The sequence below is a fragment of the Scomber scombrus genome, chromosome 5, assembly GCF_963691925.1.
Source record: "Scomber scombrus chromosome 5, fScoSco1.1, whole genome shotgun sequence".
NCBI classification, from domain to species: Eukaryota; Metazoa; Chordata; class Actinopteri; order Scombriformes; family Scombridae; genus Scomber; species Scomber scombrus.
In genome coordinates this window covers 5,040,956-5,053,684 of record NC_084974.1, presented here as the reverse complement: position 1 = coordinate 5,053,684, position 12,729 = coordinate 5,040,956, and the positions used below count along the sequence as shown (strand labels likewise).

General features: G+C 39.9%; 1 protein-coding gene across 1 annotated transcript; it reads right to left on the bottom strand.

Annotated features, from left to right (window-relative positions):
* Nucleotides 1–580: 580 nt before the first annotated feature.
* Nucleotides 581–11,822, bottom strand: ywhae1 (tyrosine 3-monooxygenase/tryptophan 5-monooxygenase activation protein, epsilon polypeptide 1). Its single transcript, XM_062418730.1, has 6 exons — nucleotides 11,566–11,822; nucleotides 9,734–9,933; nucleotides 8,945–9,051; nucleotides 8,513–8,719; nucleotides 7,027–7,163; nucleotides 581–1,967 (listed from the first exon to the last, which is right to left on the bottom strand). Exons 1-6 carry the CDS (start codon nucleotides 11,627–11,629, stop codon nucleotides 1,915–1,917), a joined length of 768 nt encoding a protein of 255 aa, XP_062274714.1. The 5' UTR covers nucleotides 11,630–11,822; the 3' UTR covers nucleotides 581–1,914.
* Between the last annotated feature and the right edge of the window lie 907 nt (nucleotides 11,823–12,729).

Here is a 12,729-nt window from a genome sequence, read left to right as displayed (position 1 = left end):
CTACAGAGGTTACAAGCAACTGAAACTAGGGAGGCAAAAGGTTAGGGCCTCTCAGAATAAACATGTGAGTGTGTGCTTGATAAGAAATTGGTGAGTATACACATACAGGAGCAAGGTTTTTGGCTTGTGTTGAGGTCATGAATCTATTATAAAAACATGAAAGAATTAAATAGTGTGATCTTTGTCTCACACATCTCAGTGAAAGTGTTGACAACTACTCATTTCAATCAGCAGCTCGCAAAGTTGCAACTCAGGAGCTGTAGAGTCATGAGCTACACTGTCACGGCGAAACCACAGGCATTAAGATTGCATTTGTCTCTCAAACACTATAAATAGAACATATAAATTTAAGATTATGCTCACAGTTGCCGAGTCAGAATCCAGTAGCAACATTTGTTCTGTGTATGGAAGCGCTGAGATAAGCCTCATCCTGTTTGGGGTTTTAGAAAGCCTGTATTGAGAGTGAAACACCTGTCAATAAGTTTTAGTAAGTATTTGGCTCATTCTAAGAAGGTTATAATGTAAATGTTTAACAGCCTGGAGTACAAACCAGTAATTACGACTTCCTGAGACACAGTAGCAACACTGCATGCTTTCATTTATTCATGTAACACTGAACCATGACAAAAAAACGCAAAATGAGCGTCTTCTGGAAAAAAAACTGGGTGAATGGTTGAAATGAATAAAAGCAAACAGTCAAGTTTGTAATGTTTAATTTAGATTGTTTAATGTTAATTCCATGCTGTGTTTCAGTAAGAACAATACAGATTCCCTGTCTGTGGCTCCAGTCAGATATCCAGTAGTACAAATCAGCTCCAAGTTACACATAATGAAGCAAAACGAAGAAGAACAAACAAAGGAAACGACAGAGAAAGTAAACCTCTGATTCTAGAGGAGCTTTAGTACAAAGTAGGGGGGGAGAAGCAGCAGAAAAAAGAATATTTGCTAACTCATGCAAGCACTGACAATCTTGATATTTTAGGGCTGTCTGTCGAGGAGCAGGGGGGCCAAATTGAGACTTGTCTTTTACACAAGTGACGAAAGTTTTTTTCTTTTTTTTTTCTTTTGATGAATTAAAACCACCAGCTAGCTATAAGTCGACCTTCAGAGATTCAGCATGTGTGCACAGTTACAGTATTTCAGCACAAAGTACAGTCCAAAGACAACTACAAAAACATGACAACAGAATCACTATGGTGTAAAAGTTAAGCACTTCTTTGCCCCACGTGGATATCGCAAATTTTGCCAACTTCCTCTGAAAAACTAAGTTAACAAAAGGGCACTTTTTTTTTAGTTTTTTCGAACTGCCCATAAAAAGGTAAAATGATTCGCATGACATTTTCACTAAAAACAGATAAAATAGCTCCCATAACTAATAGTCAACATTATCAGTAATAAAAGTTAATTTCTGTAATTACATTAAGAAAAAAAATTCTCAATACATCCAGCAACTGATAAAAATATTGAGGAAAAAGCCAAAAAAACAAACAAACAAAAATACAATAATGAAAACAAAGATAACATTTCAGAACCGCTTGTACCAGGACAAAAAAAAAAAGAAAAAAAAAATCCAGGGACTCTCTTTATCTTTGTCTTTCTAACATTGTATTTACTGTCTCAATTAAGTGGTATTTTTCTTGAATGATGTAAGGGCTAATATAAAAATAAAAAAGAAGAAGAAAAAATAAACTTGTTAGCTCCGTGGCCCTGCTGGGTCTCGGAGCTGCGGAGGAGGTGGAAGAAAGAAGGAAAAAGGAAGAGAGGAGGGAAGAGGAGGGTGACACGCAGAGAGGGAAGAGGATATTGGAAGGAGGGAGGGGGGTTGAGGAAGAGGAGGAGGACGAAGGTGAAGGGACGAGGAGTGTGAGGAGGTGAGGGGAGGGTCTCAAGTTGTTGGCTGTTGGTGGCATAGTCTCACTGGGCCTCATCCTCTACGTCTTGCAGTGCCTCTTTGTTCTGTTCTTCACCTGGTAAAGAAAAACAGTCCGAGTCAAAAACATGTTTTCCAGCCTTAATGCTGAGTCACAGGCAGGCAGGACAAAAACCCACTGACTGACTGTTAAACCCCTCCCCCGCCCCCCAGAACAGTGGATATTAACAGTCTGGAGGGTGAGGTCTGCTTTAAGCCTTCACAAAACAAACAAAAAACAAGGCAAAATGTAACAAAATGATGAAAAAGTGCATTTGTTTGCTAATGCTAACGTAAGCTGCAGTTATTGCACCTAACTACACTAGTAACCAAGCATTAGTCACTTCTAAAGCAAAGGAGCACTATACAATACATAGTTAACTATATATAATGTTGTGGTTATAAATTACAGGTATTAAAAAGCCCTGTTTGTGAGCAGCACATCTCCCATGAAGTATTTTTCTGTGTAAAAGTCAGTCCTGGATTTTGTCAGCTAACGTTAGCTAATGTCAGCTAACATTAGTGGCTCTGTCCGGCTCTTTACTGGATTTGGGGAAGTTTACACTCCAAGCTAACGTCACGATAGCGTGATGTTTGCCAAGCTTATCGTTTCTCATCTGAAAAGCCTTTTTTTTTTTAACATTAAAAAGAAGAAACACACCGTGTGAACATTAGAACGAGTATGAAAGCAAAGCAGGAACGTGTTGGAACGATTTGACAGCAGATTTAACACCAGGACTAAAAAGCTCTGCAGTGAAACAAGAATAATACTCACGGGCAAATTTAAGTTGCCTTTTACAGGGTTGTTGCTATTAAATGAAACCGTTAGCTAAAGTACAGCTGATAAAATCATATTTTAGTAAAAATAATTGACAGTTGCTGGCCACAAATGAGGAAGCTGAGACACTGTTTAAAACTGACCTCACGAATTTGCATATTATGATGAAAAACTTGACGGTATAGCAACAGCAAGTTGGCAAGTCATCAATCTTCTCCCAACACAGGTACATTAAAACCTCGGGATATTCAATTTGGAATGTTGCCAACAGTAAAGCTTGGGTTATTTCTTTCTATTTTTAATGAAAACAATAGAATTGAAAGTATGCGCTTATTTTTAATGAATGTGAAAGTTAAAAAATAATGTGTTTCCCCCCTGATTTTTGTCTTTGGTTGTTGTCAGTATCTGAGCTGACTTTGCTGCAAGAAGACCTCATTTAGTTTTACTGGTTCTTGCATCAGGAAACGACTTTCAAATGCATGGAAAAATCAAATCCAAGTGAAATTCAGTTTAAACTGATCTGCTCCACCCTTTAAAAATAAAAAACAACTTAACTTTTTCCATGAAGATCTGAAAAAACTGAATAATGATCCTTAATTACAGATTTCAGCAATTTCCTGCATGCTGAACCCCCACCCCCCCACCCCCCCAGTGTCCAGTGAGGGTGAAACAAGGAATCAAATGCAAATTAAAAAACTGTGTCTGAAAAACTGAAAGTGTAAAAAAAGAGAGCTTGAACTATATTGAGTCAGTTTAACCTCTACACAAAAACACACATGCATACGCATCTGACATCTTCAACTTGGTAATAATGGAGAAGGTCAAATGCTTTATTACTTCAATACAAATCAATCAGGGGTTTCTTTGCTTTGTCCTCAACCAGAGTCACGTAGGTTTGAGTTGACTAAATGCAGTGCAGTGTACACGATCAGTGTAACATGCCAATAATGATCTAAACCTCTGCTCCTGGGTGAACATACAGGTCTAACAGGCAACTAAAGTGAACGATCAACTGACTGCTGATCAAAGATTTCTGCCTGCCGATAATTTATCAAAAGATCCAACCTATTGATCGAGTGACAAAGCAGCAGGTGAATGCATCGAATGATTAAACTGTGAGTGAGGGTTAGTGCGGAGAGGAAAATAAAAAGGCAGCCACACACACAACAAGGCTTTGGGTGAGCAACACTTACAAAGTACAGTTAACATGGGAAATGAACAGTCAGGTTTGTTTCCTTTAGGACTCTACAGCAGAGGGAACGAGAAAAAAAAAAAAAAAAAAGACAAGAGAGATGATGAGTCACTGAGAAGGAAAGAAAGAAAGAAAGGTGCTGGTGGACGCTCGGCCAGACACGGCTGCTTTTGTAATGCAGACTGCTGGAATGAATGGAGGGAGGAAAGAAAAGGAATCAAACAAGGGCTGAAGGATAGACTGTTTATGGAGAAAACGCTATGAAAGAGTGCAAACTTTTAATAATTAACAGAATCTCAACTGTTGATGAAGACGACCGTTGCCAGGAAACTTGAAGCAGCAGCTAATTAACGTTATTTCAAAGAGTCGGTGAAGAAAACTCAACAGACATCTTAGCTGTCTGGTTATTAAGACGCTCAGCATGTTGGAGCCTCTGCATCTGACCAATGATGCTTTGTAGAAAAAGACAACATTGTATAATTTTTAATGTTTAAAAAAATAACGAGGACTGTCTTTTTGCTCTTCGTAAAATACTCACATAGCAGTAAGTTCTATGTCTACATATACAACCTGGTGTCATGAGCCCTCGTGGACTTTTGTCATATATACTATGACATGTCAACATCCTGAGCCTGTAATCCATTTAAGTAGGTTTTCTGAATGTTTTTTAATCATACAGGTATTAATTTATGTAATATAAGCCTCATTACATTAAGTCCTTGAGTCAGCAAGTGGACAAGTCTGGATATTTGGATTGAGTCAATGACAAGTGTATCAAGTATCAAATGTATCATATCATTGTTTTTGGGTTATAACCGTAAAAACCTCTGAATCTGGATCTCCAGGTTTCAGGGCTGTGAAGTGGTCTTGATATAGCAGCAGTGTGTCATTATTACCATAACTGACCAACTGTTACTTTAAGTAATAAATGAATAACATGGAAGGACAACATGCAACTGCAGCTTTTTATAACTACAGTCCTGTGCTTTATTCTGCCTGTACTTTAATTTGAAATGATCACATTTAAATCCCAGTATTGGTCAGATAAATGTTATTCCAACATGTTCCTCAAATCTTTCAGCGCTAGAATAAAATGGTGCAAGGTGGAAAAGCAGCCTCGTGTACACCAGACTTGAACAGATGACTGTGTATTCATCAAGTGTTTGGATTTTTTTTTTTTTTTTAAGATCCGGGCTCACCCTCATTGACCTTCAACATCCGGATGTCCTTGTTACTCGTTTTTTTTCTTTCCAGTATCTCAACTTTAATCTAACATCTAAGATCAGAGAAATCACATTAGCCTTCATCTGGATGCCTACGAGACAGGAGCAGATCCTTTGTGCACTTTAAAGCCCTCCAGAGGGGTCGAACGCTGTAAGTGCCCGTTTCTTCTTACAAGCTCGGCAGCAGATGCTTCAAATTAATTCATCTATGGTGTATGCAGAGTAGAGGACGCTTAACAAAGGAAACTGGACTACATGTGTGAAGAGAAGATAAATACACATAACTAATTATTTGAGACTCTTAAACAACTGTACTAATCGCACCAAGGTCCAGTACTCAAAGCTCCTATACAGATGACAATGTTATATTATTCAATGAAATCTGATGATGCAGAGCCAAGGAAGTCTCATGGCAAAAAAAATAAAATACTGCAATTTTTGCAATGTCATACTATCCCTTTAGTATAAAGTATCACTGTCATGCTATTAGTCTTGCATCTTCATGTCACAGTCACACATTTAACACGGTTTTATTTAGATCTTGGACTGATATGTGATATATACTTTCTTATCTTTGAGATCACAATGTTTCGCTGTAAAAATGTTGATGACACTGTGGACATCAAGTTCCTATAAAGTTCAGGCTTCTGAGGTGCTTCAAAATGTAATGTTGTCTTTTTCATCTTCAAACTTTCAGCTGACAAAGAAACATATACAAACAAATATTTAAATGTAGAGCACAAATGATTAAATTGTGCACAAACTCTCCATGACACCTCCTGGGCTCTGTATGATGACAAAGCTACGACAATCATTGAATGTAAATCTGTCATAGGGGTGGGGGATAGCTGGGATTTCATCAATCCTCCTTATTGGTTCGGTTCTTTATCAATACTCTTATCAGTTCTTTTTAATTACTAAAGAACTGTTTTATTCTTAGAGTATTTTTTTTAAAGAGTAAGCGGCATTAGAACCGATTTACATTTTAAAATATAACAATATAGTTTCTCGAGCAGCAACAGAAATGCTTACCACTGCAATTCACTATAAACTCAATATTTCACTTGAAAAAAAAAATCTAAAATGTCAATAAAATAAATATTAACAAACAATAAAATACCAAGTGAAGTTTAGAAAGAATGCAAAGCACAGATGTCTGTCACTACTAGCACAGTCATTGCTCCTGTCCTCCTCTTTCTTTTGTTGATAGAGGGAGCTGCTGGACTGAGAAGAGGGGGGACTGCCAGTAGATAAGTCTACAAGAATTTGACTAGTTTTGAATATGTGTTACAAACTATGTAGCCTAACTGTTTAGCTTAAAGAAAGACTTCCTTGTTCATAACAATTTATTGGTTATGTAAAACATAGCTGCAATGAATGCTTTCCTACATGTTGATGTTATCTTTTACTTCACCTGGTTCACTGTTTCCACTTCAATTTCTCTGCTGCCTGTGTGTGTGTGTGTGTGTGTGTGTGTGTGTGTGTGTGTGTGTGTGTGTGTGTGTGTGTGTGTGTGTGTGTCCGTGTGCTCTCACAGAGCGCAGAAGAGAGGACAGAGAGGAGAGGCTTTTTGCTCTCACTCCTGAAGTTTCTTAAAGTACCCTTAGAAGAACCGATCTTAAAAACACACCAAGTTCTTCTGGGTTTGGGTTAATTTCCTAATCTTCCATTTCCTTGTAAAGAGTTGAGCACAATATCATACGTTAGCAATCACTGTGTATTGCACTGATCATGAGAACATATAAAGCTGCTCGCAGAATCAATATCAAAGGTTTTAGGGAGGTGAGAAGAGATGAGTGAGTGGGGTGAGTTAGTTCATCAGTGCATCAGCATCTATACCTGCAAAAAGAAGTTCTACATGGATAAACAGATTTATTAATGTGAGGTCTTCTAAGTGTATGAGTGTTATGTGTCGCCGTCTTACCTTCTCCCTGCATATCTGAAGTCCATAGTGTCAGGTTGTCACGTAACAACTGCATGATAAGTGTGGAGTCCTTGTAGCTTTCTTCACTCAGTGTGTCCAGTTCTGCGATGGCGTCGTCAAACGCGGCTTTTGCCAACCTGAGGAAACAGATTCGGCAGTTCTTCATAACTGTGCATCAGAAGATTAACATTTATTATGAAATCATGAAGTGGCCACTTCAGATTCTAGTCCTCGGTCTGATCCTGAATACGTAGCAGGCTGTGTGGCATTGTTTTATAGAAGATAGATACAGAACACATGACTCAACACTGTGACAGTAAAGGTGCCACTACTGAACACTATTAACCATTATATGTTACACACTTGTATTGCCATCAATATATTGGTTTGTTTTCATACATACACATTTAGACTTTTAAAAAAAAGAAATTGATCCATGTTAACAGACGTTCAGTTTTATCCTCTGTGATATAATGTGATGAATACATTAAATACTTTAAGCTGGAAGAGCATCAACATGAATATGAACACAGAGTCTAAAGTTTCAGTCTCACAAGTCAGAACAATGTAACGCGGAGCAACCAGGGAGGATTAGTGAAGAGTGATGGAAAACAAGAGGTGGCACCTGGGTTCTTTATTGTCAGGTCTCCAACACTCCTACACAAACTGTCTGATGAACTTTTACTCCCAAATCTGTAGCTGGGTTTAAATCTCTTAACACTATTACAGACCTACCTACAATTTTGGGTGCTATGTTCATATATATATATATGGGGGGATTTTTCCTGTTTAAAAAAATGACTGCAACAATTAATTAATTAATTACCTAAATAGTTGTAAATCAATTTTCTGCATATCAACTAAATTGATTAAGTGATTCACAATTGCAGCTCTACTAATGCAGAGTTTCAATCATTCTACTCCAAGTCTGTACAGTACTTCAGTAGCTTCTTTAAGGAATAAGTACGCATTTTGTACTTATTCCTGTGCCTATTTGTCATTAATAAATGCAACATATCCTCAAGACACAAGCCAAGTTTCAGTATCTTGGTTGTTTCGGCTAAAAACCAGCAGTGGGACTCAGGAGACATGAGACCAGCTGCTCACTTACACCGATGTGTGTTTACAGCAGAGGGCAGAAGGGAGGACAGGGGTCTCACTCTGCTGCTGCGAACGCTCAAGGATTACTTTCAATGAATCATTTTGCTGACTAAGTATTTACAACACACTTAAGACATTACAAATTAGAGTTTATTCTAATGATGAACTCGGGTGCTGATGCATGATAATGAATTTAAAGGGATTTTTTGTTGTTTTTTTTAAGCAAAACGAAGGCCAGGCCTAACCATTTTTCTGGCAGAAACCCTGTTATAACATTTTATTACTCAACCTGCTGTGATCACATTTTAACAGATGACTCTGCTTTATCACTGTTGGTGAAAGCGAAAGACACGCATAAGAGACATAATATAGCACAAACAGCGACCTGCAAGCGCGATCGGGCGAATTGAGGATCTCGTAGTAGAAGACGGAGAAGTTGAGGGCGAGGCCGAGGCGAATGGGGTGCGTTGGCGGCAGCTCTGACATGGCTAGATCGGTGGCGGTTTTGTAGGCCACCAGGCTGTTCTCTGCTGCCTCCTTTCTGTCGTTGCCGGTGGCAAACTCTGCCAGGTACCTGTGGTAGTCACCCTTCCTGGAATAGGGGGAAAAAAAGAGAGACGTGATCACAATATTGACTTTCATGACTCATGTAATGTTTTCTTTAGATGAAAGTCTGTACTGTATGATGAAACTAGTAAACTGCTCCACTCAATTAAAAAAGCAAAGACAAAAGCTTATTCAGCATTCTCTGCCAGGACTTAACAGGTTTTTAAAAAAATTAATTATTAATATATTAATTCGTCCTCAAAGCTCTTACATTTTGTTATAGAAGACCTTTGACTCTCCCATGACAGCAGAGGGGAGTAGGTGCCTTTCCAGTGCCTCCAGAATGTCACCACAGATTGACTTCAGCTCCTGCTCAACCTGCCACAAAACAAACAGAAGATGATTATTTGATCAGCAAAAACATTTTGCTCATTTGCCACTAAAGCCCTTTTTAAAGTCCAAATTATACTCTATGCTTCTGCCTGGGTGTGATGGTCTAAGTGAGTCATCTGTCAATAACTGGAGGGGTCAGTGTGGACTGACCACGTGCAGCCAAAAATGTATCTGCCCCTTTAAACTCCAAGTTAACAACATCCTTACGCTCTGCTGCAGCCTCAATATTTGATTCTTACTAATCAAATTAAGGTGTTGAACGCTCACCAGGTGCTATAATGGTGATAGAAAAAAAATGCCCCCCACCCCCAAGGGAGCCGAAGAATGACTAACGAAGTGAATCTCTGAATCCCATTAGATCATTGACTGCAGTCCAATTGCCTCTCCCATCTCTCCGACACACTCTAGCCTCTCCCAGAATTATAGCCAGCTCTTATTTCCCTTCATAAAAGCAGGAGAGTGCACAACTTGCCAACCATGACTCAGATGCTGTCTGCCCAGTAGCTGCTCACAGTGTATTATCAATATTAAACGTGATCTCACATTAGCACGTTCTGAGATGCTTTGAAATGAGGAACAGATTAGTGACAGTGACCCCACACAAGTGCTCCTGACTTGACAGATAATATCTAAGTAGCCGTTCTCAGCTTGTTTATGGAAGCTTTACCGTTTGCCTGTATTCCCGGATCATCTTCAGTTTCTCCTCTCCGCCCTTGTTCTCTTCCCTCTGTTCGATACTGCTGATTATCCTCCAGGAAGCTCTCCGAGCTCCGATCACATTCTTGTAGGCCACTGATAGTAGGTTCCTCTCCTCCACTGTGAGCTCCACGTCCATGCCCGCCACGTTCTTCATAGACTCCACCATCTCTGTTGAGGGGGCATACAAAAACTCCCGTGAGCACTCGTATTCTTGTTGCATCATTTTATTCAGAAGATCATGTTTCTCTGCAACCTTCCATCCTGAGAGTATGCCTAAAAACCTAGCTGTCAATTTTACCTCTGAGAAACCCCATTAGTCTACCATCTGCACATACTTAAAAAAAAAAAAAGAATAGCATAATTTGACTTGACAATATGCATTAATGGTCCTAACGGTGGATTAAATGCGCCTTAGAGACCCATGGGGTTTTCAGATGGGCAAAATCATGCATTAAGGATGAGGAGCTCTGGCATGGCTGTGGTGCTCAGAGGTAATCATTTACAGCTTACAGCGTATGTTAAGGGTTTAACTGTGACATGGCAGAAGCTGCTGAGAGTTCATGTCGAGGCGGTGTCCTGACCGGAGCCAAACCTCGACCTATCCACTGGCACCAATCCAGCACAGTACACACACACACACACACACACACACATATCAACCACTTACTTAGATCATTGATATGTGTCTCATGACGGTATGAAACTGTGAAGCTGTAAAGACATTGATGATGGCTGGCAAGATATAATGCTGATTTTGATTCAAATGATGACACATCTTCAGCAAATTTAATCATCACCTTAATAAAATGAAGAAAGGTGGTGCTACTTTAGAAAAATAAATAATGATTGAATGTGTGGGTTCATTGATCAAATCGTTCAGACTGTACTTTCAGATTGTGAGACAGGGGCTGATGTAATTTATGGGGAGGATATGACTAATCTATACAATCCTTTAGAAATACAGCATGTTAACATTTGATAACCCGATGCAGATCACCTATATGATTACGACTAAGTTAGATTGCGGAAAGGTTCCCATTTAAAACAGTAAAACCATAAATCACTCTGTAAATACACTCGTGAATGAGTCATGGCACATTCACATAACGTTACCGGGCAACGTATGATCGTAGCTTCAAGCAGCCGTCTAAAAACAGCCTCTAACCGTTACAAGGCCTGTAATGGTATGACAGTCTGACAGGAGTGAACCAGAGAGAGCAAGAGGGAGTCATTTTCACCCCATCGATCCGTACAGACTGCTTGCAGGGGGGAACACCCCACCGAGTGAACAGCTGCCCTCACACTCACAATCATTCACTGCCTCGCTAATATTCAAATTGGCTCCATACGTTAATATGGTTACAATGAATGTTAATATGACACCGGGGTGCTTAAAGTAGCTGATCAAGCCAGTAGCTAAAGCGTTAAGCTTCGGAAGCTAGCGTGGTGCAGGGGAGGCAACTCCTGACAGCTCACGCTCCGCTAATCCGCCATTTTGTTGTAGCCCCTTCGCTAACGTTAGCCTCTGTCAGTCACATCCGAACAATTACCCTTTAAAAACACAGAGCCGTGCTGGCTGTGGCTTTTATTTTAATAACACGCCAGCATCTTTCAACGTGGGGCAATGATAGTGAATAGTTAGAAGGAAAAAAACGGGAGGTCTTAGTCAGGTTAGCTCTGTGGCTAACCGCGGCTAACGCTGAGCTACCTCGTACAGCAGCGCTCCGTTAACATTAGCTAGAAGAAGGAGACACACGTCCTGCTCTGAGGCTGCCAGCCGGCCCTCACATCGCCGCTTACCGTCATATCGCTCTGCCTGTTCGGCGAGTTTGGCCTGATAAACTAGGTCCTCTCGCTCTCCCATTGTGTGTCGAGATGCGGGTAGAGTAGCGAAGTGAATCAACGTGACAAATCTTTAGTGGAAAAAAAGCACGGTGGTGTGTGTTGCCAGGGTCTGTCGGCGGTTCCTAGAAAACCAACTGGGTCGATGATGATGATGAAGATGAAGATGAAGAGTAGTGTTCCGCCCCGCCGGCAGCGCTGCGCTGTGCTCGTCTCATCCGGGTACTGCACATACGCACATAAATCACACAGCTCCTATACGCTGTCCAGTCACCGGACAGTGCAGGCCAATGTCTGTACGCCCCTTTAAAGAGGTGGGGACGGTTGCAACACTTTCTGCTCAATTACTCGGATACTATTCACAGTAGACCACCGCGATTTTAATACAATGAACTCATACCCGACAGCGTTGTACCCGCATCATTAAAATATATGTACATATGATAATGATCTCAGAATTTGTATTTGAAGAGAAGAAGTCAGGTGTCGCAAATGACCCTAAGCATGGAGACAGTTGCAACATACATTAAAATGGTACTCATTCACATATTTTTTTTAATTTGACCTGTCTTATTAGTCTGAATATTTGAAGTATTTTACAAACGCACTATATAGCATATATGGAAAAAAAATCACAGCTCATTAATTTTATTTGGGCTAAGAGAAAGCCAGCCCTATGCGTGGCTGTTGCTGGGCAGGGAATGACTCTTACCACGTCTCAGTGTTAGATAGAGCAATATCACAATAAAAATGCTTTCCTTACCTATAAACAAGCACATAGCTAGGATGACACAATGGGCAAATCATTGTGACAAGGGGGGGGGGGGGGATAATGTCTGAGAAATGAATCCAATGCAGAACATTCTCCCTAATGGCCAGCAGGGGGTGACTCCACTGGTTGCAAAACGAAGTGGAATTGTATGCAAGTCTATGAGAAAATGAGCCTACTTCTCACTTGATTTATTACCTCAGTAAACATTTTCCTAGTTTCAAGTCTTCTTCAATACAGCATCATGTTCATTTTGTAATTGATGTTCCCATTTAGAGTAAAATAGATGATAAAGCAGGGTATGGTTTAAGTTTATCTTGTGATTGGCAAACATTTGCATTAACAATCTCACA

What these genes read in the sequence shown, in the direction of transcription:
- ywhae1 (XM_062418730.1), bottom strand. Translation starts at nt 11,629, where the DNA reads ATGGGAGAGCGAGAGGACCTAGTTTATCAGGCCAAACTCGCCGAACAG. An exon ending in TCCGGGAATACAGGCAAACG is followed by an intron (nt 9,052 to 9,733) that starts GTAAAGCTTCCA and finishes GTTTTGTGGCAG; the next exon opens with GTTGAGCAGGAGCTGAAGTC. An exon ending in TCGCCCGATCGCGCTTGCAG is followed by an intron (nt 7,164 to 8,512) that starts GTCGCTGTTTGT and finishes CTGTTTCCTCAG; the next exon opens with GTTGGCAAAAGCCGCGTTTG.